This window comes from Choristoneura fumiferana, chromosome 15 (genome assembly GCF_025370935.1).
Source record: "Choristoneura fumiferana chromosome 15, NRCan_CFum_1, whole genome shotgun sequence".
Classification (NCBI taxonomy): domain Eukaryota; kingdom Metazoa; phylum Arthropoda; class Insecta; order Lepidoptera; family Tortricidae; genus Choristoneura; species Choristoneura fumiferana.
In genome coordinates this window covers 10,968,357-10,987,616 of record NC_133486.1, presented here as the reverse complement: position 1 = coordinate 10,987,616, position 19,260 = coordinate 10,968,357, and the positions used below count along the sequence as shown (strand labels likewise).

The window sequence follows — 19,260 nt, the reverse complement described above, 5'->3', positions numbered from 1 at the left end:
TACTGCCTTTAAAATTGAAATAAATTACTTGCGTTGAGTATTTTACTGCGTCTAAGCCAACCAAGGACACAGGTGAAATATAATTGGACTTTTAAAATTTTCCATTCTATTTTCATTAGTATTTATTCTAGATTCAAATACTAGTGATGAAGTATGTCCCTGATTTATAAATCCTTCAATCCATCTTTCATTTTTGCTTTTAATAATTTGACGACCAGATGGCCTAGTGGTTAGAGAACCTGATTACGAAGCTTGAGGTCCCGGGTTCGATTCCCGTGTCGGGGCAGATATTTGTATGAAAAATACGAATGTTTGTTCTCGGGTCTTGGGTGTTTAATATGTATTTAAGTATGTATCTATCTAAATAATTATATTTATCCGTTGCTTAGTACCCATAACACAAGCTTTGCTAAGCTTACTTTGGGACTAGGTTAATTGGTGTTAATTGTCCCGTTATATTTATTTATTTATAATTAGATCGATTGACCACTATGTCCATTAATATTTTTAAAGCCAATGTAATTCTCTTCGTGTCCATTGTGTAAGACTAGAATCATTTAAGGTCTCTATCCATTACACCGTATCATACCATGACCGTAACAGCAACGTGTCAGACAAAAATATATTCTTTGTATCGAAAAGTATCGGATTAGCGGACTCGATGTTGGTAAACGAATCCGACAATAATATTGTGATAAAATGTATGATTTTGTTGTTTAAATGTAATTAAATAGCAATAATACGATAACAACTTATTTACATGTGAAATGTAACACCATCTTTTTGCAAGCTTTGCAAAACTGAACAATTCGGCTTTTTTAGCACTGCAGCGTTCACTCGCACGACTCGATTCGGTCTAGTTTAAAACCCGAGCGCGCCTTGTTTTATAAAATTCTTATGCCCAGTTGGGCCTGTACTTTGACAGAGGGGGCTACTCCCTTCCGTAGAAAGCCCGCCTTGCTCTAAGCGTTTCATATACCGTTCCTGACAAGTTTCTATTACGGTGATGACATGGTTCGGTGTAGTGTGTAGAGACCTTTACTAGTAATTTATGTCTTCAAACTTTGTGAAACACAAACAACACATCTTGATCATCGCTTAACCCAGCACTTCACACCATTAAGGCCTAATTCTTGAGGCAACATCTTGACTAACCAAACTCCAAAGTTTCTGAGTTCAACGCCCTCATCGAGCCCCGTGTGTTTTTCATTTACTTCACAAATTGCTCAAAAGTTAAATATTTTACAACTTACGTCTGGTCGGAAGACTAAGTTTACAGCACTTTCAGTAGACACCTACAATAAGGGTTGCTGCTCTTTTGCTCATCTTTTGGTACTACTGTTTGACGGCAGAATTAGCAAGAGATGTTAGCGATCCGGACTGATTGTGCTCAAGGTCCGCAATTTCAGCTAATTTAAAGCTCAGTCTTAGTTTTTTTATTTGTTGTTTATGCAGGATGTAGACTGCATAAAATTACTTTTATGATCTAGTGCATAAAGTAAAGTATTTTCTTAATACCAAGGCAATCAGGCACCAACAGCCACAAAAAAATCTCTACACAATTGTTTTATTGTCAACGGATTTAAATAAATCAAATTTCAACTTAACCTGGAAGTGGTTGAAAATTGCGAATTTTTCAAACCACATATTACATACAAAAAGATATACGAACGTTGCAGGTTAAGTAAAAGCTAGTAAAAATAAGGTATATCAATTTACAAAGCGATTGCCATTTTAAAGTCTAGACTAGCGGTGTTGTCGGTTTTCTAAGTGCAAACAAATTTCTTCAGCAAACACTTATATCCTAAAGTTGTGGAGTTTGGTTTATTCCTGGGATTTAGATAAAACTTGGAATTTTCTTAGTCCTATAATGTCATAAATAATGTCTAATAAATGTGTAATGTGTCCAATGTCTTAAATAATTAATGTCATTCTTAGTCCTGTCGAAATTCTGAGAGTATGTGTGCGCAATTTTGATGATTTTTTTTGTGAAACTGGACATCTGGAATAAGACATGGGCTACTTATTAAGTATCCCGATATTTCCACGGAATCGGGATAAGATCTCTAAATCTCATCCACTGGGTACGGTCATGAAATTTGGCACTGTTCCTTCGGGTAGTCGGCAGTTGGGTAAAAGCCCGATGTATCTAATTCTTGGGAACACTACGGGAATTTTGCAAAATCTCGGAATTTCAATTCAACTGCTGGTCGAAAATACACCCCGGGGTTTCACGGGATACCCGTAAAAGTAACAAATTTGGAGTTGAAATAAAAAATATAAAAAGACTCCAAAAACCCAATCAACTGCTGGTTCTGGGTCGACCGGATGGCCGAGTGGTTAGAGAACCTGACTACGATGCTTAAGGTCCCGGGTTCGAATCCCGGCCGGGGCAGATATTTGTATGAATAATACGAATGTTTGTTCTCGGATCTTGGATGTTTAATATGTATTTAAGTATGTATTTATCTATATAAGTATGTTTATCCGTTGCCTAGTGTCCATAATACAAGCTTTGCTTAGTTTGGGACTAGGTCAATTGTTGTCAAGTGTCCCATGATATTTATTTATTTATTTTATTTTATTCTAAAGATACGCGGGCAGTCGCGGGTAAACACTGGTTAGGTAATAATTGGCTTCTTAACTACCGTATTTGACGAAAAAAAATGGCGATAGAATATAAGGTGTTAATCTCCGATGCTTTATAGCTTATTTTCTAAGGCGAGCTACATGAGCGCTAAATGCGCGATAACCTTTGAGTTAGGGATGACTTTGCTGCCGGTAGCCACACAGGTCTTTTCAACCGAATTTGGCATTGATCACTTTTATACAATCTTATTAAATAATTAGTTTGTTAAATCATTTTATAACATTTTAAAAAAAGTAGTAATTGATCGTGTCTATATTTGCAAATTAACGTTTGACCTTTGTTTGACTTTCATCGTAAATAAACGTTATATAACTCAACCGCCTAATTCACCTAACACAGCCAGGTGACAGAAGACACTACGTTTTTTTAAATAATTGTGATGGGCAACGAAAAACGTAGTTTTTAACGCCATCGCAGCTATGGTTAGCTATAATTCCGGTAATTTCTAAATAGGGTAATGTCTTTAATTCGCTTATTTTATGAAAAAAAAAAATATAATAATATACATTGTTTTTTTGAGACCAATGCCAATTCGTCTGTATGTATGTATGTATGTACTCTTTAATGTACAAAAGAAAAGAAACAAAGCACAATATAATACGATATGTTTTTGCTTTGGAAAAGTTGATGAGTCTTTTTGTTTCTTTATTTTTAGTTATTTTGTTTTTGTTGATTTCTGTTAACTTTGACAGATGACTAGGTTTGATAGGATATGGCAATTGACTTTATGGCCAATTAAAAAAAAACGCCAATTTTTCTTGGCATAGAAATATTCTTGTCATGCATAATTATAACTCCACAGTCATTGTTAAAGATTAAATCGTATAATTCACCAACTTGTTCATGTTTTTTATATACAACACAATACAATATTTTACGAGTGACATTGGCGTGACACATAAGAAATTATGACATTTTCGAATAAGATTATGATTACGAAACTCGGTACAAAGACTACTGGCATTCCAACCGTTGTGAATTAGACAACTAATAACTAAGTGGCACTATTACAAGATTTCAACCAACACTTGTATGATCCACCTGACTCGGCAACACTTTAATAATACCGGTAGGTACCGTCATGTTAATTCATTCCAGCTAAGCCCGGTTTAGGCACGTCGACGAACGACATCCACGTAAAATGATTATTTTTGATCACGCCAAGGATTTAGGAGACATTTAGGCCGTGTCCTTAGATCGTGTCTTGTGTAGGGTTGCCATACCTTAGGATTTGTCCTGACATGTCCGAATTTTTGACCTTTTGCCAAGATTGCGCTCGGAGTTGGCAAGTGCAGGGTTTTAAGAAATGATCACAGTAAATAAAAAAAATACATAATTAAACATAATGTTTCCAAAAAACGTTTATTGCAAAGTTTACATAGTTTTTAAGGATGGAATGATAAATGTAAGTAGTAAGTAATCAACAAAAACAATAATATTTCTTTCCAAACAATTTAAAATATGATAAATTACAGCTAAAGAAATCTCAATATTTTCTTGCCTAAAATTGTAGTAAAAATCTATTTTTGTTATTTGTTTTATGCCAAATCTCTAATACAAGACATGTAATTACTTTTAGGTCAGTATTTTTATCAGGACATTTCATTTTTTCATATGGCAACCCTAAACTTGTGGAACATACTTATATCGTGTGTACAATCGTAAGGTACAGGTGGAGAAACAATGAAATTCGAAAAATAAGTTTTGTATGGAAGATGAGTCACAAGAAGACTATCACCATACAATATATATTTTTCTATTTTTGAATTTCAATGTTTATCCACTTGTACTCACTTATATTATAGTATTAGTACAGGATTTTTTTAACACCCTGTATATTTTTATTGCTTGAAAAACCAAGTCGTGTAAGAATTCTTTAAATCTCTTAAGAAGTAAATTGACAATTAGTGATAATGAGACAGAGAGATACGACCATAAAAAGTCCAAACTAAATTTCATTTCTGTAGAAAGAGAAGAAATGCAAACTTCATTCGAACATAATCTTGTTTATTTTGAAACAGATAATGATGATTTTTACGTCGTTTTATTTTCCAATTTCCAGTATCTGCGGCTTATTAGTTACCTATACAGTGGGTTACCGGAAGCCAGACAACTTAACCATGACATTAATTTAATTAATAAACTAAAATTCAGACTGTGCTAATTTTCTAACAAAATTATAATTGCCAGCAATGTACAGCAAAGCAAATTGACAAGTTATATTCAAAGTATCTGTAGGCTGTCATTTACACTTACTTGTCAATTTACTTTGCTGTACATTGGTGGCAATTATAATTTTGTTAGAAAATTAACAAAGTCAGAATTTTAGTTTATTAATTAAATTAATATACGTTATTTTAACCTCCCTTAAAAAAGGCCTGGCTCCCGGTAACATAATGTATATCTTTTAACGTATACTTAAGTAGACGAGATAAACTACAATAATTTTACACTGCTTCTCTGTTTACCAAGTGCGCCACAGCTAGGTACGTCCGACCAAACGACACATATTAAATGCACACAGCTCATTAAATTTATAAATATTTATAAATAGAATTAATAAATAATATATAACAAATTACGTATTAATAATGTGTTATTTTGTCAGTACATTACGTATTAATAATTCATAATTTTGAATTCATCTTATAAGGTAATTTTTTTATTAAATAAGTTTTATTAGGAATTCACAAAAAATGTTTAAAACCCCTGCTTCTGTGACCTTCTCCAGAGTCCAATGCAATGCTATTTGGAATGGATAATACACGTGTAAGTATAAAAGCTGTGAGTGGGTGTTAAGCTATTGATGTTTTATTTGTTTTCTCATTTACGTTACAGTCACGGTTCGTTGACCTTCTGAGAAATAGATTGAACGATTTAATCAAATCAAGGGTAGGACAATAAATCCTACTTGTCATTACGAGACAGCGGTAAGCGGTGGATCAATTGATGGATTGCCCTTGTCAATGTGTCATTGATGAGGATCGTGATTCTATAAGCGTGATATAGCCTAGAAATCTATCAAGATAAGGCAAGGGCCAGATATGCCTTGGTGGTCTTTGGTGGTCCACAGTGACCTGCAGGGCTACTACGAAACTCGAAACTCAAAGTTCGTGTCGGGCGGTCCCTCTGGCACTTATACTATTTAATACGAGAGCGAGAGGGATGGTACGATACGAACTTCGAGTTTCGAGTTTCGTAGTAGCCCTGCTTGACTGTTGATCACTTGGAGAGATTCAGAGTCACGCAATTACCAACAGAGAGAGCTACCTATTATATATTTATGCTCGATGTTTCTTTGTGCGAAGAATTCAGAATGGGAATTCGCAAAAGAACAAGTCATTGAGATAGCTCAAAGAATAAAATGGGTGGCCACATTGCTGGAAGAATAGATAGCCATTTAGCCGTTTCAGCTTGAACGAGCAACAAACAGACACACATACAAACTTTCACATGAATAATTTTAGTAGTGTGTTACTTTTACTTTTGAAATTTACTATTAGCTTTTGTTTTTTTTTTTTTTATTCAACTGGACGGCAAACAAGCAAGTGGGTCTCCTGATGATAAGAGATCACCACCGCCCATAGACACCTGCAACACCAGGTGTATTGCAGATGCGTTGCCAACCTAGAGGCCTAAGATGGGATACCTCAAGTGCCAGTAATTTCACCGGTTGTCTTACTCTCCACGCCGAAACGCAACAGTGCAAGCGCAGCTGTTTCACGGCAGGATTAGCGAGCAAGATGGTGGTAGCAATCCGGGCGGACCTTGCACAAGGTCCTACCACTTGCAAATTTTTTATTGTATTGTTATGTAGGTTTTTCAAACCTGTAATAACCAATGCAACGTGAATGCGTATTCCCTAGTAAACATGAGGGAATATAATGATGTGATCTAAAAATAAAATGTGTCCACGGCGTTCCCATTAGCACCAAGGGCTTTTTTGCCATACTTAAGAAAGCTTGGCTTTTTCCTTAATTATTTCGGAAACAAACTTTTTTGGTTCTGATTCTTCCTATTGTTACGTCGCCTTGAGCAATGGACGATGTTTTTGAAAGTTCTGGAAGTTTAGTTTGTTTTTAAATGTGTCATGTGTTGTGCTTGTATTTTATGAATTTCACAGTGATTTGGCTTCTCTTTAATTCTGTGTAATTATTTTAATAAATAATATTTCGACGCAACTCCAAATTATTACACATTTATTAAGACATTAAAACATCATGACGCTATAAAATGGGCCATCGTCGGGAGTTCATCGCAGTTAGTTGCTGTCGATATCTCGTTGAAAATATGGCTAACACAATCAAAACGTTGTCACTGTAAATAGTTATGGATTAATCGATGTTCATGCCAATATCGATTCTTCCTGTTCGCAATTCTGCACAATCTGAATTCCACACAATACGACAGCACTTAATCACATTCTTTATTTTGTCTGCGTTTTCAGTCGTTATATTCACACAATCGTGATTTATCATTAAAACTACCACAAGCGGATAGAATGGGCCTTAGAATTTCCTACTTTATTGTAAGAAAACTGCATAAAATGTGACAGTTGAACACACCAAAATACCTACTCATATTTTCTAAAAGTTACTGAAAAAACATCGACTAAACGAATCGCTCAGACTGAAGCGTTTCAATCTTCCATTCACTCGTTCAGCTCCCAAAGGCTCGTGTTGAATTGAATGGTTTGTGAAGTCATAGAGTCGTTCACGTGCTTACTTTGATTAAATTGAAATCGAACCTTTTATTGGCAATAGTAATTTAAAAACCGGTCAAGAGCGTGTCGGACACGCCCAAGATAGGGTTCTGTAGCCATTACGATAAAATGTAGTTATAACTTTCTATGAATTTTGTATTTTGTTCGGAATCTTCTAGTTTAGGTCTAATTTAGGTATATTTTATACCTTAGGCTGCTATTTACTCTTACCGTTTAGCTTAGCTTTTAGAGGGGGGGGGGGGGGCTACCATCTAGTTTACAATTATCAAGACAAGGTGTTTACAAAAAATTTGGTACCACTTTGAACTACCGCCCGGGGCGCGTATCCCGGTACAGTGCCTAGTAGGTTCTAGTAACATATATAAGTTTTAACAATACGCGGCAGCAAGAATTTCGTTGGATAGTGCAAAACATTCCAGTCAAATAAAATGCACCCGTGTGTTAAAACTTAAACAGAAAAATAAAAATATTTTCAGTTCCCATTTGGTCTAAAGTTTGCGGGCCATTACGTGGTGACGGGTATTTTTCGTCACATCGAACACAGTTGTCATTAGCATTATAAGCGAAAAAGAATGAGTATATTTTACGTTACTTGCAAACAGAACATAATTTAACAAGGATTTTATTAGCTTTGTTCGCTTTAATTCGGTATTTGTCAACACTGGTCGATGCGGGCGATGCAATGTAATTTACATTTATCAGCTCCTGGCCTCGCAATGTAATCCTGGGAAAATTCTTGTTGCATACCGCAACTTTAGCTCTATATGACTTTCGCCCTTCCTTTTAATAATCATGCTGTTCTTTCCAGTGGCCTGGCAACCGGAAGGTCTCGAAGACCAGTCGGGGCTCCGCGGCAGCTCCGTAGACTACGCGGCCGCGTTGCTTCTGGCAGCAATGGCCGCCGTCCTGCTGGCTGCCGTCGGCTATCACTGCGCAGCGACCTGGCGATGGATCGTGGGGAGGTGTGTACGGTAATACCCCATCCTTTAGAAACATTTTGTTGTTGTTTGTTGATGTTTTGTTTTCCCTTTTGCTACCGTAGACACTACGGAAGAATAAAAACAAGTGGAAGTGCTATGTAGGTGCAGCGTGCGTGCCACAGGTAAGTTTACTCGATGACGTAGGTAAATCCTCCATGAGTAAGATTTTTTTTCCTGCTATAATTTTTACATTCCATAATTGAGCAATACGGCATAATTACTGAAAAAACAAGGAATGTTGCCACACTGCTAAACGTGAACATACTGTACGTAATGTTGAACACGACTGTCATCGAGTAAGCATAGGTACCGCCGCTTACCTGTAGCACGCGCGCTGCACCTACATAGCACTTTCACTTGTTTTCATTCTTCCGTGGTACAAACCATGCTAGGTGTTTCCGCCGGCTGTATAGCTAGAGGTGTGTGTACGGTAATACTCCATCCTTCAGAAACATTTTTCGATTTTTTGTTTTTCCATTTGCTACCGTAGAAACCATCCTAGGTGTTTCCGCCGGCTATATAGGGTGTAACATTTAAATCGGTCAGTATGGGAAGCTAACTATACTTAATTAAGAACCATGTCATCTATTTTAGTAACAAGAACAATTGCATTCATAGACTTGTACTCAGAACGGGAATCGAACCCGGTTGTGTTTCGTGTTCTTAAATAATGTAAGTTTTATTTTTATAATCGTCCGGGTTCGATTCCCGAGCTGAGTACAAGTTTTTTTAAAATGTTTTAATGCAGTTTTTCTTTTTACTAAAATTGATGCCATGGTTCCTAAGAACAGATCTTCGTACGTCTTATAGTTTCAGACTTTCCCAAACTGACCGATCTGAATGTTACACCCTGTATAGCGAGAGGTACGTACGGTAATACCCCCATCCTTTAGAAACCATTGTTGTTGTTTTTTGATGTTTTGTGTTTTGTGTCGTGTGGGCGTCCACTCGGTGGTTATCTTGGCCCACAACTCGTCCGGCATGCGGCAAACATGGCCAGCCCAGTCCCATTTCAACCTGCATCAGTGATTGGACACTTATTTGTTGCTTTTTACTGTCAACATCATACTAGTTGTGATACCTGGCATCTGTTATGTACCCATCATTCTACTAAATGGAAATGTTTCCATTGTCAGCAGGAGCCGACGAGCCTCCGAAGAGAGCAACTGTGACTCGCTATCCCGCCAGGCAGCTATCCGTATCAGTCATTCGCTACCTGATCTCCAAACTGAACCCCTGAAGCAAGAGTACGTACAGGAGCATAAAGAGCCTGGTAACAAGAAGGTAAGTTTAGAAGCCAATTGTATTATCAGGTAATATGAAGCATGTGGTAGAACTTACTTAGTGTAGTCTTCCCGGATTCCTACCAACATCTTGTTGGCTAATTCTGCTTGGGGTATCCAGAGTATACTTTCGTTTCTCTGTGTACTTATACCTCCACGTCTACGTCCCAATACTTACCGAAGGCAACCTATCCTGACCTTGACCTTGAAATCTTTAGCTTACTGGCTACTAGAAAAAAAAATTGGCTGTCCTAATGCATGTACTTTTTTACAATTGCCACTTTTAGGTCGGAATTCAGTGTTTTTTCGAAAAAACTTAAATCTCGAATAACTCGAAAACTACTGAATTTTGACCCCCAGTTGACGGGCCAAAAACATTGCAAATAAGCTCTAGATTCTAGAATAACCTCTGACAAGGAATATGTCGAATTACCAGTCACCCTGTATGAGTCTTCTGGGATGGTAGCGTTATTAGCAATATCTTGCGTTCCAATGGGTGATGATGGTGTTTGCTTACCACCAAATGTCCCAATTGTTTCATAAAATATGTTGGCCATCCTATTTCATTTAAAACAGGGTTCAATTCAATTTGATTCTTTATTGCAACCACGGAGTTTGTACAGGTCTTATAACATAATTTGTGTCACATGGACCTATGGTTTGAAGCTACTCTAAAAACAATGAATGCCAGAAAATGATCCATCGAGTCTCATTTTTTTGTGTGTTGTTACGCGATAACTCCGCCAAGTTGTGGGCCGAATTTAAAATCCTTTTTTTTCTAAAGAATGTCCTTAAGTTTGTGATTCCGAGGTGGTCCCATTCAAGTCAGGATCTGATGATGAGATCTTAGAGAAATTGAGGGCAACCCTTGAATTTTTAAAGCACACCTATAGCGATTTTGGCATTTTTAACACCAAATCAAGTATTTACATTCAGAAAGTGTCATTTGGTGAACTGGACCTGATAAAGAAGATCGTAAGTACCGGTACTCTGTTATAAAATAATATAATTATGTCGTGTTTGAGCTCAATGGAATCGTTGTGAGATGCACTTTGGCTAAAAATCACTAAAACCATGAACAATTTTTTTTTTACAAAGAATGGAATGGTTTTTGAAGTCAGTTCCATTTTTTGTTAATTTTTTTTCAATAATGGCCATCAGACTCGTAGGATTATTTTCTGGCCTTCATTGATTTGACAGTTCCATGCATTTTGGCAGTAATAAACTAAGCCATTAATTCGAGATTCAATTCTTTCTTCAATCAGGAGAACCACATGCTCGTTTGCCATCCAGTCGAATAAAAAAAAAACTGTCCGATTTCATAACGCCTATTGATCTCCCATTTCTGTAAATAGAAATGTTTGATAAACTTATACATTTTATAAACGAGTAGCGAGTTGTCAGATCCTTTTAGCCACCAAAGACTACACAATCTCACTGATAGTTTTCTGATCAACGTAGCCCTCTTTCTATTGTTAAGTCCAACGGTTGAAAACTTACCAAATGGACCATGTGAAAATAGACGGCAGAAATAAAAACGTAGGGATCCAGTTTATTACCCATTGGCGTAGTTTTGTGTTAGGTATTTTGGGGACTAGTTATAGAGCAATATTGCAGACGTCGCAGAACTTTTTGCTAGACACCATTCACGTAAAAGGATAGACGCATTAACTGTAGATTACTTAAGTATGAAAAAAGTTGCGGACTAGATAGTGCAGTAAAAAACAGGTTGTTAATATTTTTCGTACTGTCTGGGTTGATTATTACCTAAACAAGAGATTTGATTTTAAGTAATAGGTATAAAAATATTCATTTTACGAAAACATAAAAACCTGCGATGGATAGATACAAAAATATTTTACTGTGCCACAATTTCGTCCGGAATTTGAGTTTCAATTGTAAAATACGTAACTTTTACCTAGCGAACTAAGAAACAACAACTGAATCGATTTTAATGAAACTTCGCTAAGAACTACATATGTTTAATAAATAACAATAACGACTTAGCCTATGATCATGGCGTTCACCATCTATTTTTGCCATCGTCTTATACCGTGTGACAGAAAGGAGTGGTGAAAATGAGTGTGAGGCAGCAGCGCTCTCTGTACGCTATCTCTAACTATGAACTACAGCACTACCATAGTAAAAGAGAACAAGTTCTCACTACGAACAAAAGTACATCGCGCGCCGGTACGCACGCACCTGCCGCACGCACACACTGATAATTTAAGGAGGATTAAGTTTTCTTTTGTCAAGGCTGCGCCGATGATCACCTTTTACTTTCGCGTACTCGTACTTAGGTATTTTTTGTATTAGGTATAGTAGTAAATTAGTGGTATATAAGTGTAGTGTAATAGTTTCGTACAAGGACACATAAAAAATAAAGGATACCTACCTACCTATAAACAATATAGTTATAGTATTATGTGTAAGTAACCATGAGTTGTTGTATACAGTCGCCATCACCATTACGGCGAATTTATAAATAATATTTTAAAATTTAGTATAATAATAATAATATAACGGCATAGGATCTGTCTGGTTTCCTTTGACACAGACATAAGACAATTTTAAGTTAGTTTTCGTGCTAAAATTATTTGCCGGTAGCTAATTAATCTAAAGTAGACGTCGGCAACCCTAAGTGTCGGCGCCGGATTATGTAGTTAAATATATCCTAAAGGGTTTTAATATGGCACTGGATGTGGAAAGCAAGGGGAAATCACCACACTATGGCTCAAGAAAGTAGTCATGAAGGTTCACTGACGACAACCACTATGTCAAGAGTAACGGGACTTAGAAGAAGATAGAATGCACGATTTGTTCAATTGTTATTATTTGGATAAATACGAGTGGCTATCAGTACCTAATAGTGATGGCTATTGGCCATCAATAGTGGCTGCTAGTTTGACTCTTAGTTAAACTTTGTGAAATACACTCCCCCGAGTTTTTTCGGTGCTTTTTTTGTCAGATTTTATATCAAAAGTTCAAAGGTCAAGGCGCATGTAAGCCGACAAGAACAAATAATATTTATTGTTTTATTCTTTGGTATTTGTAAGGGATTAAACCCAATTCGTCTTTTACGTTGCAAATGCGATTTGACATGAGTTTCACTTATAAGCACTTCGTTACTAAAATGTAATTGGTTTATGGTATTATTAAGTAGATAAATATAGAATGGTATTACATAAAAAACCATGGTATACTGTAACGAGGGTCTGGCTGCATAAGTTACACGAAGTTCTAGTCTAAAAAATTTGTTTTATCTTTTAACGATTTTTCATTTCTCGTCTTATTTACGCCAGACAGGTCATCACGTTGCTGGATCAATGCATTGCATCCTTCACGCCATCAAATGACCTCAATTGCTGATCTAATAACTACCTGCATAATAAAAATCCTTATCTATATAACTAAGTTTAAACAGATAAACAAATCAGATAAGTTTCAAGCAAGATCAACCAAAGATCTATGAGAAGAGAAGATAGCTAACAAGAAAACTTTACTCTAAGCGTTAAAGTTTGCAAACGCGTTAGTAAAACGTTAAGTTAGTAAAATTTTATAAGGTTATCATCATCATCATCATCCCAGCCTATATGCTGAGCACAGACTCCTCTCAGAATGAGAGGGCTTGGGCCGTAGTTGCCACGCGTGCCCAGTGCGGATTGAGAATTTCACACACACCATTGAATTGCTTCGCAGGCGTGTGCAGGTTTCCTCACGATGTTTTCCTTCACCGCAAAGCTCGTGGTAAATTTCAAATGTAATTTCGCACATGAATTTCGAAAAACTCAGAGGTGCGAGCTGGGGTTTGAACCTACGATCCTCTGCTTGAGAGGCGATAGGTCAAACCACTAGGCCACCACGGCTTTATAAATAAGGTTATAGTTTTTAGCAATATGAAGGAGTACAATTCCTTGTCTGCATTTGTTACCTGAACGCTAAATCTGGGGCTACATGTTGTAGTACTTACGACTTAATGATGTGCAAAGTTGCCGGTAAGGTTGAGAAACATTCGAGATTGGACCGGCTGAGATGTTCCACCCCGCGAAGGACAGGAAGACATATTAGGAGTTAATGGCCAACCTTCAGTAACTGGAGAGGCACCAAAAGAAGATGTTGTTCCAAAAAAAAAACGATACATTTGACGACCGGATAGCCAAACGGTCAGAGACATTGCCGGATTAAACATGTCGGGTCACCCGGGCAATAATTTTCGGGGCTTTATCGGCCGTTTAAAGACGTCAATTCTTTTCAAATTCAACTTCAATGAAATCTAGTGATTCTGTCAGTTGAAAAATAAAACAATACTTAACAGGTATTTTAATTGAGAATACAAAATCACTAATATGCGGATAATGCGGAAGTTTGTAAGTCTGTTTGTTTGTTTGTTACTTCATCACGTCTAAACCGCTGAACCGATTTAGATGGAATTTGGTAAGTACGATACGAGTATACAGATAGTTTGCGTCCCGGGGAAAGACAGGATAGTTTCTATCCCGGATAGTGAAAACCGAATTCTACGCGGACGGAGTCGTGCGCAACGGCTAGTCCCTAATAATATTTTAACCCCCGACGCAAAAAGAGGGGTATTATAAGTTTGACCGCTATGTGTGTCTGTTTGTGGCACCGTAGCTCTTAGACGGGTGAACCGATTTGAATGCGGTTTTTTTCAAAGCAGGTTTTGTAGCAATGCTTCTTAGACATGTTTTATCAAAATCGGTTCAGCCGTTATTGGGATATTGAACTTTGAAGTGACCATGTCGGGGGTTTTCCAACTTTTTGTTGATTAGGTTATTCACTCTATGAAACATTTTCTTTCAGCACCCGCAGAGTCCCTAGCCGTTGCGGGGCCCCTAGGCAGTTGCCTACTCTACCTTATAGTTAATCAGGCCCTGGTCAGAGAACGACTATGGATTTTAACACATATCGACATTTTTAACACATACCTAATTACTGACGTTTACTAATTACGACAAATCGCTAAAATATTTTAATTTTCACCTATTTTTTTTATTTATTTAATCTGTTTGTTTCAAAAATAACAAAAAATCTTCCGCTCATTCTGTGGCTCAGACTCTAATATTAATATTTAAAGATTTTTAGCGAATCTAATTAATATTAATTATAACTCAAAATTTAACTCAACTTCCTTCTTCTTAAACTCACTTTTAATTTATTTCAACTTTAACGGGGTTGTTTCACCACCTATTGATAAGTCAATGACAGGGGGTAAATGAAATAAATTGTATGATGAGGTACCATTTATTAAGTTAGTCGAAAAGGCTGTTTGTTAATCAGCAATTTTTTATAAATATTTACCAATTGTTTTACAGTTTTGTTTTGCATTGAATCATATGGAAATCTATTCCAAGCCTATTCAAACCTCACCTTCTTGTGTGCCAATATGTCAATAGGTTCCCTGAACAACCGAATCCTAGGTTCCGACTAAGCCTCTGACTTAAAAGCTTTTGTCGGAAGTCCATTAAAGTCCGCAGTCAAGGCTTTCCGTAAAAGTCTAAAATCCAGTGGGTCTAGATTAAAATCCCTTTTTTCGGGTCTTGGGATTAAAACCGTCGAAATGCTGTTTTCAAAAAGTATTTATTCAAGTACGTTTCTACACAAATCATCTTAGTGCGAGTCAGACTGACGCAACTAGTTTCATACTTCGTAGGTATCTATGAAAATCCAGTATTAGCAGAGCTCTGCTCTTGAGGAAAATGTACGCAGTGTGGGTTAACTTCATATTGAATACAGACATAAAAGTAATAAAAAATACTATTTTTTTCCCATTGGTTGTGCTTTGTGCTACCTTCACACTAAATTTTTAGTTTTAGAATAAATGGATCTCCGTGACGTGCTAGGTTTTAGAATAACTGAGAATAATCTAAGAATAGTAAGAATAGTTTTTATTTAGCATTAAAGTTGTTGAATGTTGAGGCCTTTGCTCAGCAGGGGGACAGAATAAGCTAACAATAATAATAAATAATAAAGCTACAAAGTGCAGAAAAATTGCAAAAGTAAGTATGCATTATTGCATAAGTGATAAAATATTAAGATCATGTGACTACGACGACTTGTGAAGCATGTCACGGAAAGATAGGACCTGGGTTTGATTCCCAGCTGTAGCTATACCTTACTGGTTGTTCAATGTGTTCTGGTTTCGTTATAAATAAGAAAAATCTCGCACATTAAGCAGTGTTTTCAGCAACCCTTAAAAAAATTAGCAAATCTGGGCGTTTCGCCGTTTACCGGCGTTTGATAATTAATTAAAACTTTCTTTGCGTAGAGTTTAATTATTCGCGGCTCGCCGCTATCCTATTGACTTAATCCAATTGGATTAATAAATATAACGGGTATTGACCTCTGGCCTGGATGTGGGGCCTAAACAAATAATACTTTAGCATTGGTTCAACAGAACAAAAGAGCATAGAGCCCGAACAGGGGCATGTTTAAACAAGCGAATAATGTATTTTTAACCGACCAAAAAAGGACTTTATCAATTTTATCTGTATTTATATTTTTACCAATTTTTTAAACGTGCCAAATTTCGTAAAAGCATATACGTATGTTTGTACGTATGTATATTTTTACAAACTTTCCTTTAGCTTGTCCTGTTTGTTTATTTATTTATTTTATGTTTGTTCGCGCATCTCTCAAAAACTAGAGGTTGGATTACTATAATACTTTCTTTAGTTGGATTAGGGTTAGTTCGAAGTCACTAAGCTCCCTAGACTGCTAGTTCGCTGATGTGATGTGACGAGGATAACATAACATTGTGTGCTTTTCTGTTTAATTATGTCTGTATGGCAAATAGGTAGCACTTCTAGTGTCAGGTATTATTGAAAAAAAAAAAACTTATAGTAGTTGATTGGCAGGTGCATGCTCAGGTTAAAGAGTGGCGGAAGAAAGGAAAGGTCTTTGTCCAACAGTGGCTTCATAAAAAAAAGTTGATTTTAAAAGCGAATGAGTTGGAAAGTTTGTTACGTCATAAAACTTACATTATTATCTAAAACAAAACAGCAAACGGTAGACTGACACGCGACTAACACAGAATACAGCGTGTATTTTTTTACAACCGCAATTTTTAAGGAGAGTTAGTCATCATCATTATCAGCCGTAAAACGTCCCAGTGTTGGACATAGGCCGCCCCATTTATCTCCAGTTGCTTCAGTCGGAAGCGGCCTGCACCGTGAGACTGCAATGTGGCTTTAACCGGGTCATCCGTCCATCGTTGGTGGACGCCTACGCTCGCTTTATAGTCCATTCGCATTAAGAAAATAGTAACTCATCGTTGTCACTCAGCTTAGCCACGCCCCTTGACCAATTAGAACATAGTAAATTAGACCAATTCGTAAAATTAAAAGTGGATCAATAATTCATAGCGGAGAAAAACAAGTGATTTATATTGTTTATAAGTACTTTAGACAGTGCGGTGCTCAAAACCATTGTAAACTCAATAGCAATGAGTTAGTTTTCAATTTCAGTCAATAACTCCAAATTTAAACTTAAAGACGTAGAAAAGCTGTTTTACGACGCAATAGTTACAATAGAAGAAATACACAAATGGAAGAAATGCTGTGAACACGTGGTCAGTGAAGAAAAAAACATGTGGGACTTAGACGATGTTATGGAACTTGCGGAACAGAATCCTTTTATTATAAATGTGAATGAAACTTCTGACGATTCTGAATAAATTTAAAAATAATTACATAATAGTTATATTTGACAATAATGTGTAATAAGACTGCTTTTATGAAATAAATATTATTATTTTGAACCCCAGTATGAATACGGCTTTAGTGTGCAGTTGCACTGATAGTTACTATTTTCTTAACGCGAACGAACTGTAGTACCCCTTGCGCCAACGTTACAGCGACCGCTTTCGTATTCAAGGCTAGCGGGGCTGCCGGGGAAATTGTAATTGGGTAAATTAGGTAAGGGCAGTAAGTAAATGCCTTAATAAACATACTTTCAAATGTTTTATTTAAAAAATGCTTGTTTTCCCTAATAACATAAATTAACATGAAATACACTACATGATCGCTAATTTGTATTTGTGTCAAATTATACTACATATGTACATTGTTACTAGAAACAATTGCAATATCTCTTCACAGCACTAAAAGTAATGTCTGGTTACGTTTTGTGTTTGTATAAATAATACACGCTGTATATGAACCGGTGGGTACTGGCCTACTAGTAAGCTGCGGCATAATAAAATAGAAGTATGTAATCTTCAATTAATGGACCAATGACATCGCTAGAGTTGCGAGACTTACGTGAGACCAGTGAATGTAGATGGCAAGTTGTCCTTCATTGCGGCGTTCGAATTGCCTCTTTCTTTGTTCATCAGTAGACGTTTTTCATTAGACATTAGACAAATTTGTAACGGGATGTAGACCGTGATAAATTTTGAATGCCTAAGCATAATTTACATACGAAAAGTTGACTATGAGCAAGTGAAATATTCGTAGTTAGTTAAAGGGAAGAAAGAAAGAAAAAACATTGTTCTATTACTGTGTGTGTGTGTGTGCGTGCGTGCGTGCGTGCTTGCGTGCGTGCGTGCATGCGTGCGTGCTTGCGTGCGTGCGCGCGTGTGCGTGCGCTCGCGCGCGTGTGTGTGTGTGTGTGTATGTGTGTGAAAAATTATCTGCTTACAAAGAAAGACCGCGCCCTTTGTTAGCAGATTGCTTATATACTCTCTTATACTCTGGCTACGGACGTCGTAACACTGTTGATATTGTTGCCTTTACGAGCTTCCATGCAGCTTATCTTTACTCCGTACATTAACCTGAATTAAAAATGGCTTACATAAAACAAAGACAAATATTAAAATTACGCTCTTAATACTTCTACGGCTGTAATAACGTTATCCAAGTTCTTAATTATGCCGCCGGCTGCAATGGCGTGGAATTGAAAACCTCGATGGCGGAATGTCAAAACTGTAAGTAGGTTTTGTAGAGAATATTTTTACGGAGAATTTTACAAGTTGTCTGTACCTACATATATTGAGGTTTCTAGAAAAGATTGTTTGTACATCAATTTGTTTGCAGGATGCAGACAAGACAAGGATTACATACCTTATTTCATGTTTAAAAAATAATGTTCAATACAGAATGCCTTTTTTTAATTACTGCAGCTTGGCCCCCGCTGCCAACTCGCGAACGTTTGTGGGTGTGTTTGTTACTCTTTCACCCTAAATCCCAAATAAAATCCCCAAATTTCCACTAGAAATTTGACGCGGTTGTTTTACGTGCAAAATTAATGACATCCACGATGTAATCTTTGGGAATTCCCATGGGAATTTATTAAAATCGTGCGGACCCACGGGTAAAGTCTAGTTTAGAATAAATCAATAGTGCTGCTTTTATTCCATACGTCGACTTATATTACTATTAAGTCACATAACACGTTGACTTATATGACTATTAAGTCACATAAATCAACGTGTAGGTTCTCTGGTGATCTAAATTACTTCCCGTTTGATGGAGCAGCTATGTTTTTACAATACCAACCCTTAATACTCTGAAAGCTTTATGATGTAACCCCTTACCTCACCTGGGGCTGTTTTCATTGTATATTACCTAAAATATATAAGGGGATATGTTTTATTTTATGTAATAA

General features: G+C 36.7%; 1 protein-coding gene across 5 annotated transcripts in view; it reads left to right on the top strand.

Moving 5' to 3' along the window:
• LOC141435789 (synaptotagmin-10-like) overlaps positions 1–19,260 on the top strand; it is a 115,405-nt gene that overhangs the window by 54,885 nt on the left and 41,260 nt on the right. For 2 of the 5 annotated variants that reach the window (XM_074098610.1, XM_074098614.1), the window contains exons 2-3: positions 8,182–8,344; positions 9,490–9,637. In XM_074098610.1, the coding sequence (XP_073954711.1) occupies positions 8,182–8,344; positions 9,490–9,637 (311 nt within the window). The remainder of the gene's footprint in view (positions 1–8,181; positions 8,345–9,489; positions 9,638–19,260) is intronic. The other 3 variants (XM_074098613.1, XM_074098612.1, XM_074098611.1) reach the window with 3 other exon arrangements.